The sequence below is a fragment of the Lynx rufus genome, unplaced genomic scaffold (genome assembly GCF_022079265.1).
Source record: "Lynx rufus isolate CCGP_SWC_20201006 ecotype Redwood Valley unplaced genomic scaffold, mLynRuf1.p SCAF_20, whole genome shotgun sequence".
NCBI classification, from domain to species: domain Eukaryota; kingdom Metazoa; phylum Chordata; class Mammalia; order Carnivora; family Felidae; genus Lynx; species Lynx rufus.
In genome coordinates this window covers 17,423,348-17,438,838 of record NW_025814835.1, presented here as the reverse complement: position 1 = coordinate 17,438,838, position 15,491 = coordinate 17,423,348, and the positions used below count along the sequence as shown (strand labels likewise).

At 46.7% G+C, this 15,491-nt stretch overlaps 1 protein-coding gene and 1 non-coding gene across 4 annotated transcripts in view; one reads left to right on the top strand and one right to left on the bottom strand.

Annotated features, from left to right (window-relative positions):
* Nucleotides 1-10,080: 10,080 nt before the first annotated feature.
* LOC124517183 (U6 spliceosomal RNA) lies at nucleotides 10,081-10,187 on the bottom strand. Its single transcript, XR_006963337.1, has one exon. It is a non-coding gene; the product is annotated as a U6 spliceosomal RNA (small nuclear RNA).
* A 4,131-nt stretch (nucleotides 10,188-14,318) lies between these two features.
* The window catches only part of MALT1 (MALT1 paracaspase), a 62,810-nt gene continuing 61,637 nt past the window's right edge, over nucleotides 14,319-15,491 (top strand). For all 3 annotated transcript variants that reach the window (XR_006963304.1, XM_047086371.1, XM_047086370.1), the window contains exon 1: nucleotides 14,319-14,720. Coding sequence is in view for 2 of the 3 variants with exons in the window: in XM_047086371.1 (XP_046942327.1) it covers nucleotides 14,449-14,720 (272 nt within the window). In the remaining variant the exon portion in view is untranslated. The remainder of the gene's footprint in view (nucleotides 14,721-15,491) is intronic.

The window sequence follows — 15,491 nt, the reverse complement described above, 5'->3', positions numbered from 1 at the left end:
AATCTGTTTTGATATTTGAAAAGGGCTGGTCTCTTCTCATTACTCTTGTTTTTCAAAAACGTCCTCGTTGTTTCCTATTTACTTCTCCACATGAACTTTATAATCATCCTGTCTCGTCCCCTCTGCCAAAACCCTGTCGGTGATATGATCAGATCAGAACTTCAGAAAGATCATTCTGGCTACAGTGCAAAGAAGCATGCACGGGGGACGACCAGCATGATGCTGTCGTAGGAGTTCGCGAGAGAGACGAGGGTACCTTGGCCCGGGATGGTGGCAGCAGAGACAGAAACGAAAGAGGATCGAGTGCCATGAAGGAATAAAAAGTGGTTGGTGATGAATATGTTTAGGAAGAGGGGCGTGGTTTCCCAGCCTTGCCTGAAGCAACCCTGAGATTTAGTCCGGTTCTATATAGGCCCCAATCTGGATCAATCCAAGGATGCAGGGTTAGTTTGAGAGTTGTCCTGAAAATCAGGGTCCTCTCGGGAAAAGACACAGATAGAGCTCCTCATAAGGAAATATCGTGGGTTCAGACAGGACACCCCAAAGTGAACTGCCTCCCCCTATCGTCAGGAATTAGGCACCAGGAATATCAGACCGGCTTCTAGAGCATCCCACAGGCTGTGGGGTGCACCCAAGTGGCATTAGTGTAATCTTAGACATTCTGCCACATCACATTTGAGGCCTGCAGATCCAACCTGTGGTTAGTGAAGAAAAAAAGATGATGGATCAAAAGTTTTCCTTTCTTCAGCTCCTCAAAAAGTTAAACATAATTACTCCTAGGTAAATACCCACAAGAGTCAGAAGTAGGGACTCAGCGAGATCCGTGTACAATAAGGTTCACAGCAGCACTGCTCCCCATATACAAAAGGTGGAAACAGCCCAAGTATCCACCATCAGATGCATAAATAAAATGTGGCATATACATACAATGGAGTATCGTTCAGCTTTCAAAAAGTAGAACGTTCTGAAAATGCTACAACATGGATGAACCTAGAAAGTGTCATGTTAAGTTACACAAGCCAGAAATAAACAGACAGATATTGTATGATTCAACTTACATCAGGAATCTAGAATAGGCAAATTCATAGAAACAGGAAGCTGCAAGGAGGTCACCAGGGATAGGGGGAGAGGGAGAAATGGGAAGTTACTCTGTAGCAGATACAGAGCTTCTGTTTGGGATGATGCGAAAGTTCTGGGAATAGACTGTGGCTACGGTCGCCCAAAACCGAGAACTTAATGCCACTGAATTGTACACTTACAAATGGTTACAATGGTAAATTTTTGTATTATGTATATTTTACCAAATTTGAAAAGAATGTGTTTTTTTAAAGCTTTCTTTTCTGATGAAAGAACGTGTCACCACCAAGGCACATTACACTCATATGATTATGGTTATATATATATTTTTTAATTTTTTTTAATGTTTATTTTTTTAAACGTTTATTTATTTTTGAGACAGAGAGAGACAGAGCATGAACGGGGGAGGGGCAGAGAGAGAGGGAGACACAGAATCAGAAGCAGGCTCCAGGCTCTGGGCCATCAGCCCAGAGCCCCACGCGGGGCTCGAACCCACAGACCACGGGATCGTGACCCGAGCCGAAGTCGGACGCTCAACCGACTGAGCCACCCAGGCGCCCCTAATGTTTATTTATTTTTGAGACAGAGACAGAGCGTGAGCAGGGGAGGGGCAGAGAGAGAGGGAGACACAGAATCCAAAGCAGGATCCAGGCTCTGAGCCATCAGCACAGAGCCCGACGCGGGGCTCAAACCCATGAACTGTGAGATCGTGACCTGAGCTGAAGTCGGATGCCCAACTGACGGAGCCACCCAGGCACCCCTATGGTTATATATTGTATTAGCTGTCTGAGATCTAGGTACTATAGTGTAGACCATACACCTTCTCACCCCAAACAATGCAAAATATTTTGGGAAACAAACTACATAGCCCACATCTCCGGAAATCCCCTCCCAAGCAGCTAACCACAAAGGGAGGAAACATAACAGGGTGAAACCAAAAGTTTGCAGTCAAAACTCAGAGTCCATGTTATTTCATTCGCTGCTAGATAGACGCGATGCAACTGGGCACTCAGGAATGATACGATTCGAGCCTTTACGCTTTCTCTGCCTCGATCTTTCTTTACTCCATATTTTAGGGATACGCCTGTTCCCAAATATCTTGTGAAGCAAGTAGGTCTAAAGCATTCAATTAAACAGAAGATGTTTAAAACTCACTTGACCAATGACCTAAATATTAAGTCACCAGAGTTAGGAGCATCCACTGCTGAGTTCTGAAGACCACTGCGGATGAAGCTGAGTTACGGTTGGTCCAACCGATGTTACAAACGACCTCGGGCTCAAGGCTGTAGAGCTGCCAATACTATTTCCAGGCAAAAACAAAAAACAAAACAATTTCTTCCAGAGACACCCTTAATGGAATATGTCATAAAACGGCAGAACATCTAAATGGAATAATGAGCAACCCATAGAGTGAATAGTCACATGCTATCCAGAAAAAGAACATTGGTTAATATTGGTTAATATTGTACAAATAAGTGGATATGAGTTACTTACAGTGATAAAATCCTCTGGCAAAAAATTTCTAGAAGCAAAGTCCATCATTGTCAAAACTTAGAAGCAACCAAGCTGTCCTTCCATAGGTGGGTGGAAAAATAAACTGTGGTACATCCAGACACTGGAATATTATTCAGCACTAAAAAGAAATCAGCTATCAAACCATGAAAAGGCATGGAAGGGCCTTAAATGCATATTATCAAGTGAAAGCCAACGTGAAAAGGCTACATACTGTATGATTCCAATGATATGACATTCTGGAAAACGCAAAACCATGGAGACAATAAAAAAAAAAATCAGTAGTGGGGCACCTGGGTGACTCAGTCGGCTGAGCGTCCAACTTCGGCTCAGGTCATGATCTCGCGGTCCGTGAGTTCGAGCCCCGCGTCGGGCTCTGTGCTGACAGCTCAGAGCCTGGAGCCTGCTTCAGATTCTGTGTCTCCCTCTCTCTCTGACCCTCCCCTGTTCATGCTCTGTCTCTCTCTGTCTCAAAAATAAATAAACGTTAAAAAATTTTTTTTTAAAAATCAGTAGTTGCCAAAGATGAATAGGAACACGGATTTTTTAGGGCAGTGAAAATACTCTGTATTATAATGCTGGGTATATGTCATTATACATTTGTCTAAACCCATGCAATATACAACACCAAGCATGAATTTTAAAGTAAACTATGGAATTTTTTTAATGTTTATTTATTTATTTTGAGAGAGAGAGCAAAGGAGGGAAAGAGAGAGAGTTAGAAAGAGAATCCCAAGCAGGCTCCTTGCTGCCAGCTCAGAGCCTGAGGCAGGGCTCGATCTCACCAACCATGAGATCATGACCTGATCTGAGCTGAAATCAAGAGTAGGACGCTCAACCGACTGAGCCACTCAAGCACCCCTAAACTATGCACTTTGGGTGCTTATGATACAACACAGTAGATTCATCAGTTCTAACAAATGCATCATTCTGGTGAGTGATGTTGATAATGGGGAAGCGATATAGGTGTGGGGACAAGGGGTATGCAGGAAATCTCTGTATCTGCCTCTGTTTTGTTGTAAACCTAAAACTGCTCTTTAACAAATGAAGTTAAGGGGCGCCTGGGTGGCTCAGTTGGTTACGCATCTGACTTCGGCCCAGGTCATGAACTCATGGTTCATGAGTTCGAGCTCCACATCAGGCCCTCTGCTGTCAGCTTGGAGCCTACTTTAGGTCTTCTGTTTCCCTCTCTCTGCCCTTCCCCCGCTTGTGCTCTCTATCTCTCTCTCAAATAAATAAACTAAAAAAAAAAGAAAAAAAAAGAATACGCCACACCAAAATACGCCACTTGGGCATAATGATTATTTTAAGCTGAAGACATTTGAGACTCGGCAGATGCTCTAAGAACTTCCCCTATCAGACTAAAAGCAGGAACTTCTGGGAAGTAAGGATGCCATAAATTCCTCTTCGGGGCCCATCTACTCCCAGAAGGGAGAACATGAATTAAACTTACTCCAAATCCCTTCTCCAGGACAGTTCTATGACCCTGAAGATGGAAAGACCACTCATACCTATACAGACACACTTTATCACACACTTTCTTTTCCTCATCTTGTTTCCTAAAACCCGTCTGCCTTTCCTAAAGAAACCTATTTGCAAAGTTACAAATCTTTTCTAAGAGTGACTTACTTACCATTTTTGACGCTAACTTTTTCTCCCATTTTCATAATGTTTCTACTGTAAATTTCAAAAGGGATCTTAAGGGTGGGTGGCTTAGTCGGCTAAGCACCAGACTCGATCTAGGCTCAGGTCACGATCTCACGGTTTGTGAGATCGAGTCCCAAGACAGGTTCTGCACTGGTAACTCAGAACCTGCTTGGGATACTCTGTCTCTCCCTCTCTCCCTGCCCCTTCCTCCCTCACATACTCTCCTCTCCCTCTCTCTCTCTCTCTCTTTCTCAAAATAGATAAATACTTTAAAAAAAAAAAAAGGGATACTAAAAAAAAAAAAGAAAACCTATTTGTTCTTCCCATAAGAAGCCTTTTCTCCCCCCTCCCTTTCTTCTACTAAGTTCAGTATATGAATCCTTTAACCATTTAATAAACCAGCTCCTTTCTTTGATGGTTCTCCTGTGCATGCAAAATAAACCTTTTCTACTGTTCATTTGTCTTTTGTCAGTGTTATTTGCTGGCCCCAAGTACTGAACCTAGGAGGGTAGAAGACAGTTTCCCCCCTCCCCTACTGCAAAAAAGGGAATTTGTTGGCTCAGCCGACTGAACTGCAGGAAAGGCAGATGTGAGCCGGGCTCAGGCACGACCACAGTCAGAGACTGGGGCGCCAGTGATCCTTTCTTCTCAGCGTACCAGTCACTTTTTCCACCACATTACTGCCTGCTTCCACGCAGCTGTTGGGGACACGGCCACCAAACAGCTCAGATTTACACCTCACAGCATTGCCCCATGACACAGCCTGGAACCCTCTTCATCTGGTCGAAGGTCAGAAACTCCAGGGACTGGCCAAGTTTGGGGAAGATGCCTTCCCAGACAATCACTGAGTTAAAGAAACAGATTGGTAAGAGTCTGGGGGGCTCCCACTGAACCACACATTGAGAAACAGTATTTCTGAGACAGGAGTTCTATTCTAGGCAGACGGAACAATGACCACCCGCTGCACAGTCCTTCCAGACAGCATTGCGAAGACCTCAGAAACAGTGGCCTCATGTGACTCCCTTGGCATAGGAATCCCCCATTTCTTGGGCATCTTGAATCCCTGGATTTCTCTGCTAACTGAGTTGGCAGGTGTGGGTGGGGAGCAGCGGAATCAAGCCATGAATCACAGCCAGTCCACATGGAGCCTTTTTTTTTTTTTTTTTTTTTTTTAGCTTGTCAACAACGCTCAACTCCCAGAGGGTTGGACCCTTCTCGATTCTGTCTTGTTTTTACTCAGACAATTTCTGGAGCAACGTCGGCTGGTATTCTAGGCTCCCATCTTCTCTACTATGTATGTCCTAAGTTTCCGCCCCCCGCCTCCGTACTCCCTCGATTCCGTGTTATTTGTCTTAGAAACTCAGACCCCAAACTAAACTGTGCTGTGCTCCTCCTCTCTGGAGTGGCTCTTGGATTACCTAATTATCAAATTAACGGGAATGAGGACGGAGGGAAGATCAGTCCTCGTTCCCCCACACCGTGCCCACGGCCAGCTGCCTTCATCTCGTCTCTCGGCTGGCTCGCTTCCCCTTCTGCTGAGACCCATCCTGCACTGTTACCCATAAAAGAACGTAAGAGAAGTGTCTCTACGTTGTGAAGACTGTGTGACACGCCCTTCAAAGCTTTAGGGAGATAAATTTAGACATAAAACAGGAAGTAATTCTCTGTGTGGCTGAGAGTGATCTAAGGGAAGTTATTGCCCCAAGATATTTTAAAGCCAAGGTGTGGGGGAGTAGTTCTTAAAGACTCCGTTGGATCGGAATCACCTGGGAGGCTGTTAAACTGCACATTGTTGGTCCCATCCCAGAGTTTCTAGTCTGTAGGTTTGGAGTGGGGCCTGAGAATTTGCATTTCTAAAAAACCGACGCTGTTGGTCCAAGGACCACAGACCGAGAGCTACTATGTAGAGGTTCAAGAGGGGCAGGAAACCTCTCTAGGCCACAGGGCTCTCCTCTGAAACTGAAGGTGTTGGGCTAGGTCACCCAAAGTTCTCTTTAGCGCTGACATTCCACGCGTACAGCGTTAAGCGGGAGACTACGTGTGTACTTGCGTGAAGCTATTCTCATTAGCACGAAATAACCATTGATTACCTATATTAAGATATCATAAAAATTTCCAGGAGAGGGGAGCCTGGGTGGCTCAGTCAGTTAAGCGGCCGACTCTTGGTTTCGGCTCAGGTGATGATCTTCCGATTTCATGAGTTCGAGCCCCGCGTCTAGCGCTATGCTGGCAGCGTGGAACCAGGTTGGGATTCCCTTTCTCTCCCTCTCTCTCTGCCCCTCCCCAAGCCGTGCTGTCTCTGTCTCTCTTAAAATAAATAAATAAATAAATAAATAAATAAATAAATAAATAAATAAATAAACAAACTTTACAAAATTTCCAGGAGCTTAAGAGCTCTGCTCCATATACAGCAAAACCCCACGAAATAAAATTCATTACGGTCACTGACAAAAAATTTAAATTATAGAGTATTTTAAATAAATGCCCTTATTCATATCCATATTCATAATTCACTGTGAATTATTCATAGTGCCAACTAGCCTCCTACAAAAATGTTTCAAAGAAAAGTTTTCACCGACAAGGCTTTACAGAACAAATGAATAATGAGCATACAAGGCTTAGCATGTAACCAATGTTTTAAAGGCCTTAAATGTGATTTAAGCTATTGGTCAACTAAACAGGTACTTCTTCTCACCTTTCCTCTAACAAATAAATATTACTCGCATTTTAATTTAATACTATGTCCATTCAGCTGAAATAGCCATGCTTGTTCCCAAAATCTAATTTTAGCAAATAACAAATATGGTACAACTTGATCTGTCAGTCATTTAAACCTTGCCCCTCTGCCTCACACTAATGAATTGCATTTACATGTTAATTGGCTTAACTTGATCCTGGAGCAGCTGCAGTTACCCTCCCTGGCTGGTCTCTGATCACATGTTCTCCTCCCTCTGGGACCTAGTGCCTTTCTACTCAAAACCTCAGGATGGAAGGGGACTTAGTGTCTAGTCCCCTCCCCCAGTCCGACCCACCAAATATGTGTTCAGGATACTATCCCAAGGAATTCCCAAACTCAAAGCCATCAGGAACTTTGAATCCATCACTCATCTTTGGGAAAGTCTGCTAAGGTCCTCCATCAGTCACCCCAGAAGACAGAACAGGTCACCTCTGGAGGCAAATGCAGTTAACCTCCTTTCTACCTAAGTGGGTTCACATGCAGGGGTTAATGTCATTAACTAGGTAGGTGTGGTCGTGGCTGCCACATTTTTTAAAATGTATCAATTATACCATTGGTATCCAGGAAATAATCATGCCTCCATTGCTCAGATTCATTTAACTCTCTGGGCCCACCATTCCTAATCCTAGTTTATTTCTCTTTCTTCCTGGCCCATCTCTAGGTCTTTGATAAGTCCCTGGAAAACTATTTAGCTGTAATACGCTGACAATACAGAAATCCTAAGATCCAAAACCTTTCTTTGAGGACACCTGGGTGGCTCAGTCAGTTGAGCCTCCAACACTTGACTTCAGCTCAGGTCATGATCCCAGGGTCATGGGAACAAGCCCTGCATTGGGCTCTGCACTGAGCCTGGAGCTTGCTTGGGATTCTCTTTCTCCTTTTCTCTCTCTGCCCCTCTCCCCCACTCATCCTCGCTCGCTCTCTCTCTCTCTCCCTCTCTCAGAAACAAAAACTTTGCCTTGCTACTTTCTCGTGTTTATATACTTTATGTCTCCAACAAGACCGTAAGTTCCTAGGAAACACAGATTCTGTTTTATATTTTGTTTCCCTTGACAGCTGTGTCTGAAGGGATAGCCAGGATCTGAAACTCCAGGTCCCCTTGCCAATCAATGTCTGGTTGGTTCCCAAGGGCCACATAAATGGAAGAGGGGAATGTTATACATGGGACATTAAAGGCACTTACCACCGAGTGAGGGACACCAAAATCCTTATGGCGGGATTCTATGTTGATGAAATGACACAGACTAATAGGGAACCACTACTTTGCAGTGAGGCCTAGAGCAGATTGGCCCCGTCTGCTCTCTCCGTACTTCCTGTCTTTAGATGCCACCCTCATCCCACATTGCCTTTCAGCTTCATGACTAAATCCCCATCTCCCCGCCCCCCCCCGGTCTAGTTGGCCTTGGTTCCAAGGACCAAGGGTCGGAGTCAGGCATTCGCAAACAAAATAGCAGGATACAACAGGACCTAATAAGCAGAGTGAGCCAGCATTTGTATAGAACAGAAATACAAATAGTAAGGAAGAGAAAAGTGACAAAAGATTGGCCGAGGGTTAAGTCAGGATCACTCAGAGGATAGTGTGTGCCTACCATCTCGATGTTCTTTTAACGTAAGCTGGCCAATTTTTCCTGCACTAGCAGTACGGTCTCTTGATTGAGGTACTCTCAACGGCCCTGGTTCTTTGGGACCCTGGCTGAGCAGGTCAGCTCTGAGCCCCTCCTGGGGAGGAAGGGGAACTCAAAGGGGGACTGGGGACAGGGCAGGGAGCACTGTCCATGGTAGGAGCCAGACGCCTACAGGAAGAATAAAGAGCCTTTCTCTTGTAAGAGTGAGCCTACTGGATGGACCCCTTTCTCCTGGGCCCTCTACTGGTCTTTGCTTCTCCCACTTTTAATATTCTGACTCTGTGGAAGTAGAGAGAAGGAATCCAAGTGGCCTTTGGCCCCTTGTCTGTCATCAGAAGTCCATCTTGCACTATGCCCTTGATTGCATCACTGACATACAGAAATACTTGTTCTCTAAAGGTGGAACGAAAGGCAGAGGTTGTGGGGTGTGCCCAGAGCAAAGATTCTCACCTTAGCTTGCATATTAGAATCAGAGGCAGAATTCAGAAAGAATCTCAGGGACCAGGCAGCATCCCCAGGCCAATTAAATAAGAATCCTGGGTGTTAACACCCAGACATCAGAGTACTGTAAAACTCCCCAAATAGTTCTAATGTGTAGTCAAGGCTGAGCCTCACTGCCCTGGAGATTAAGCCTCCCTTCTTAAGCCTGAGTGTACATTAAAATAACTTGAGGGATATGAAAACCTACTGCTGCCCCACCTGAGACCAATTAAAATTAGAGTCTCTGAGGACTATAGCCGGGTGTCAGCATGTCTCTAAGGTTCCTCGGGTGACTCTTTTTGTGTGTACGTAGTAAACCATGTACAACGTAAGATTTACTATTTTCGCCATTTTTTAAGCATACAACTCAGCGGCATTAAGTCCTTTGACAATGTTGCGCAACTGTTGTCATGGTCTATTTCCAGAACTTTCTCATTGCCCCAAACAAAAAAGTGTATCCATCAATGACTCCCCATTCCCTTCTCCCCCGCAAGCCCTAGTAACCTCTATTCTACCCTCTGTCTCTGTGAATTTGTCTCTTTTAGGTACCTCGTATAGTTAGAATCATGCAGTATTTATCCTTTTGTGACTGGTTTATTTCGCTTACGCGTCATGCTTTCTAACTTCATCCGTGTTGTAACGTGTGTCAGAATTTCCTACCTTTTCAAGGCTGAATAATATTGTACTGCCTGTATATACCACATTTTGTTTATCAACGCATTTGTTAATGGACATTTGGACTGTCCGTCTCTTGGCCACTGTGAATAATGAGCCTATGAATCTGTTTGAGTCCTGCTTCCCATTCTTTTGGCTAGAGACCCAGAAGTGGGTGTGCTGGATCATGAGGTAATGGTAGGTCTAACTTTCTTCCGATTTCATTTTGATATAATTGATGCACAGCACTGTAGAAGTTTAGGGTGTACAGCATGATGATCTGACATATATCGAATGATTAGCACAAGCAGTTTAGTCAACATCCATCATCTCACACAGATGCAAAAGAAAAATGCAAAACGCTTCACAAATCTGCGGCAATCCTTGCTCAGGGGCCATGTTCATTTTCTCTGTATTGGCCCAATTTTAGTGTAGGTTTATGCTTTTTGATGAACTGCCATGCCCTCGTGTGATTCTTAAGTATAGCCAAAGATGAGAAACACCAGTGTTCCTCCCACATCCTAGGAGAGTACGGATTGGCAGTTGGTAAATATTATTGAATGGCTTCCTTCATAAATTGCATTGTAGCCCCATGCAGTTGTTTTTGTCACAAAGTCAAAAGACTATTGGGTGGATTAATGGTACTCTTTTTGAAAACCCTAACCCCGACAGTCTCATGGCCATGAGACCTAGCACCTCAACTGCTGTTCCCACCTTCAGCTGAACTGCGTCCCCCATAATTTGTTGGTAATGACCATTTGAATACAAGAGTTTCTGAATGATTGCTTTGAAGGTCATGAATTAGAACTGCTTCAAGACTTTTCATATCACAATGCCACATCTATTATGACACGTGAAATTATTTCTATCATAATACCAGTGCTCAGATACGTTTTCTCGAATAGAAAGGAAAGGTGGTGATATCAGCATGATATGTTGTATTCATAAAGCACTGCTAAACTATCTGTTGATAGCTGAACTCATCGGAGTTCAAGAGCAGCGGGATGAATGAATGGGGCACAGAGGATTTTTAGGGCAGTGAGAACACTCTGTATGACACCATAATGGCGGATACATGTTATTATACGTTTGTCTAAGCCCACAGAATGTACCACACCAAGAGCGAACTCTGATTTAAACTATGGACTAAGGGTGATTATGTGTCAGTGAAGGTCCGTCAGTTGTAACAAATGTACCACTCTGCTGCAGGATGATGACAAGGGGGGAGGTTGTGCATGTGTGGGAGCAGAGCGCATGTGGGAAATCTCTTTTCCTTCCCCTCAGTTTTGCTGTGAATCTGAAACTGCCCCCTTCCCCTCCCCCCAAAAACAAGCCTTAATAAATACTACCCTTTAACAGTATTTGGCACAGAGCCTGGCACAAGGTAGGCATCCAGTAAATATTCGTTAATGATTGAACGAATGGATGAATCAAACAATCAATCAATCAATTCAGACAAGTAAATGTTGTCTTTACCGTGGATGATTCATCATGATGGAAAGGTATGGAATACTATTACAACACCTAGTCACTATTTCAAAGTTGACATCAGAACGGGAAAATTCCCCTAACCCTTTGGGAGATGGCAACAAGAAGGGTCTGCGGTGGATGTAGAGAGCCTTAGGTCTGACGGTGCACCGGGTGGGCTCAACACAGAGCTGAGTCAGAGGTCATGAGGGTTGCTGGTATGGAATAAGGGCGAAAGAGAAGGGATGCCATTTAAGTCACAAGACTCCTGTTTCCTTCCCCTCTGCTGTATACCGATCCCAACACCTGCAGGGCTTCTCCCACCCTGGGCCCTTGAAAACCTGTCCAGATACGAAATAACGTGTTGTTCCGGCATTTTTTTAAAGTACCATCTAGACTCAAATTGTGTAAAGGAAAGGAAATCTATGAGTCAGTTTCCAGATTTGTATTTGCAAGATTACATCAATGAATTTCCATAGAAAGAAACCACAAGTTTCTTGCAGATTGTCTGGATTCACAAAGATGTACGTCACTTTCAACAAATGAGGAAGAACTCCTAAGTAGATCCTCTGAAGATGTGCATGAACTTTTAAGGTGCGTTTAAAAGCCAGATCTCCACTCTCAATTTTTCTCTTACCTGTGTAAGATTGTGATGGCTGGTCTAGGAAAAGAAGCTAAATTGCTCTTTGTTATTTTGTTCCCAAAATTAATGTGGCAATTTTGAGAGTACTGATACACCCTGCATCTACTTCTCCCAGACACTCCTTGTATGTATATATCAGCATCTCTAATTTAATTCTCGTAACATCATTTGAAGCAGGTGCTATTATCTGCCGCTCCTTACAGGTGTAGAAATTGAAGCTGAAAGGTTAAGGAACTTGCCTAAAGTCACGTCACCAAGTGGCAGCATCAAGATTCAAATTCGGGGTTAATTCTGGGGCACCTGGGTGGCTCAGTCAGTTGAGCGTCTGACTTCGGCTCAGGTCATGCTCTCGCGGTCTGTGAGTTCGAGCCCCGCGTCGGGCTCTGTGCTGACAGTCTGGGGCCTGCTTCAGATTCTGTGTCTCCCTCTCTCTCTGACCCTCCCCCGTTCATGCTCTGTCTCTGTCTCAAAAATAAATAAACGTTAAAAAAAAAATTCGGGGTTAATTCTAAAGGCTCTGTTTTTCCTGTTAGACCACTATGCTCCTTAAGAGAACCCCAGGGAGTGAAATTACATAATAAAAATATTAATGTTTGATCGGGAGGAGAAAAAGACCAATCGTAAAATGTAACGTCAGTTCAAAGTAGAGGCTGAAGGGTGGCGGCTGGAATGACTGCATAGGTTATAGAACTGCAAGGCAGGAGGCCCCCTGGCTGGCTCAGTCCATACAGCACACAATTCCTGATCTCAGGATCAAGAGTTCAAGCCCCACATTGGGGGTGAGGCCTACTTTAAGAAAAAAAAGTTTCCACGTGTAAAACAGGACCCAGTCTGGAGTGACATGAGGTAGGCAGTCCTCCTGGCGGGAGACGGGAAGCTGAGGAAGAGACGGGAGGGACTGACACCGGTCAGAACCCAGCTGAGCTGTATTGGATGAAGAAGCACCTGACCAAACTGGGGAGTCGTCTCACTGCGTAAATAAGATAGATGTGCATTTCACCCCTCCGCACCTATGAGAAGCTGCATAAGCCGCATGTTGCACACAGCAGACTTAGAAGCAAGAAGTCTGCTGAGTCTCAACTAATAAAGGCTAGACAGATAAAACCTCAAAGACTTGATTTCCCTAATTGGCACATGCAGCTAATAGACGCTCATAAGATACACGTTCAGTGTCTAAAAACAAAACAGGACAGCACTACAAGTGATTGGGAAGGACTGACCAAGTCAAACTGAATGTGAAACAAGCTTTTGCATTTGTCTCCCATCCAAGTACTAACCAGGCCCGACCCTGCTTAGCTTCCGAGATCAGACGAGATCGGGCGCGTTCAGGGTACAAGCTTTTGCATTTGTAAGGATAATAGCTAGCATTTATGATCTCCTCTGTGACAAGCCGAGTTAAGTGCTTTACATAATCAACTCCTTGACTCTGGTAACAACTCCACATATACCACGACATTTTCAGTCCCATTTTAACAGATGAGGCAGAGAATTATTAAGATGACGCAGAGAATTAAGTAACTTGTTCACGGTCATAAAAACTAGAATCGAGCAGATCTTTCTGGATCTAAAAAGGTCGTGCACTTAGCCATTATACTGCATTCTGAACTCCGAGTTTACACTGGATGAAAAAGTATAGTGACTGCTTGTGCTCAAATGTGATGGAGACTGTATGGAACAACTACGTAGCCAGAAGAAAGGGAGAATTTGGGTGCCCAAATTGCTATAAAACATCCTGGTGTCCTGTGTGATGAAAACATTAATGGCACCAGAAATCGGGCCAGGAAGCCTTGTGTACCTGGCGGGTTTCATAAATAGTTTGCCTGCTTTTGCCCCAAACTATCCCGTAGTTGTCTGTGGGTGGCAGTCCGACTCGGAGGAAACCAGGCAATTCCTGCTAAAAACAATCATCTCCAAGATCTGCAGCCCAGTTTACAAAAAAAAAGTCTGGGCACAGATTTCGAGCAAATTTCCTTTAGGTATCTGGACGTCTAGGAACCACTGCCCTTAGCCACGCCGTACACATCAAAGCCTAAAACGAGGTCGCCAAGCGCGGGTGCCGGTAGCGCCGACACAACGCAAGTCACCGAGTCAGCTGGGCGCGACCGGGGGTGGGGGGAGGGGGCGGCCGGCGATGGAGAGCCGCGTGCTTCCCTCTCCGGCGTGAGGCAATCCTCCTCCCACGGTCTCGGGAAGCCCCGACGTAGCACGCTTCCTCGCCGGAGCGCAGCCGCCCGAGCGTAGCTCCTCCACCGCTTCCTCCCCCGGCTGCAACCACCCGACCCTCCCGGCTCAGCCCCGACTCCACCTCTCCGGCCTCGGTGCGCGCGCCGCCGCGAGCGGGCGGCGGCGGCCAGGGCAAAGGAGACGCGCGGGCGCGCGTACGCGCGCAAGGGGGCGGCCCCGCCCGAAGCCCCGCCCCCTCGGCACGGCCGGCGCGCCCCGCCGGCCCGGCTCCCCGAGGCAAACCTGTCTCGGCCGGGCGGGGAGCAGAGCTTCCTCCTCTGAGCGCGGTGCGTCGTCGCCCGATTTGTCCTTCCGCCCCTGCCTCCGCGGCGCCGGGGCCGGCGAGGGAGCGAGCGGAAGGTGCGCTGGAGCCCAGGCCCGCGATGCGGCCGGCGGGAGCCGCGGCCGTCGCGGGGTCGTCGGCGCGGGACGCGTCGCTGTGCGGGGAGCTGCTGCAGGCCCCGCCGCCCCCGGCCTCGCAGCCGCCTCCGGCCGCGCCCTCGGGTCCGCCGCTCCCCGCTCCGAGCGCGACCCTCAACCGTCTTCCGGAGCCGCTGCTGCGGAGGCTCAGCGGGAGCCTGGACCGAGCGCCCGAGGGCCGGGGCTGGAGGAGGCTGGCCGAGGTGGCGGGGAGTCGGGGGCGCCTCCGGCTCAGGTGAGGGACGAGGGCGCGGGGGGCGTGGGGGCAGGGGCGGGGTCACGCGCGGCGGGCTGGGGCCGGGGGCGCGCGGGGGAGCGAGCGGGCACGCGAGTTGGGGGGGTGGGGACCGCCGCTCCGGGCGCTGGGGTGCGGCAGGGGTCGCCCGCGTGGAAGGGGCGCAGAGGGGAGATCTCTCGGTCGGGAAAGTCGTGGGAATGCCAGAGACTGGAGGTTGGACCCTCCTCCCCTTGAGCTGAAAGGGAGAAGTGGAGATCGACCCGGGCGGGGGGGGGGGGGGGTGGAGAGGAGGAAATCTGTCTGGAAACCACTAGGATAGGGCAGTCATTCCAGAGGACTTAACAGACAAAAGAACGGGACATGGGCACAGACCTGGAAGACCTAAGGAAGGTTAGGAAGGAGAAGTGCAGGTCAAGAGATAATGAGAGCGAAGGGCTCGGGTGCAGGGTTTGGAAGTTTTTATAATAGGGAGAGAATGATGGTGGGAAAGACTGAAACTAAACTCCCCACCTTCCTCCAAACCAACTTAACCGGGTTCTCTTCTTCACTTCGCCGTGAACACTGAGCTAGAAGTAAAACTATTTTCCTCTCACCAGGCTTGAAACTGCGAACTCTTGGTCTCAGGACTTCTTTGCACTCTCAAGAATGATTGAGGACCCCAGGGAGTTTTTAATGTGGGTTCTATCCATTATATACATGTACTGTGCACTGATATTTACCATATCAAAAAGTAAAAGTAAGAAACGTTAAAAATATTTGAACTTATTT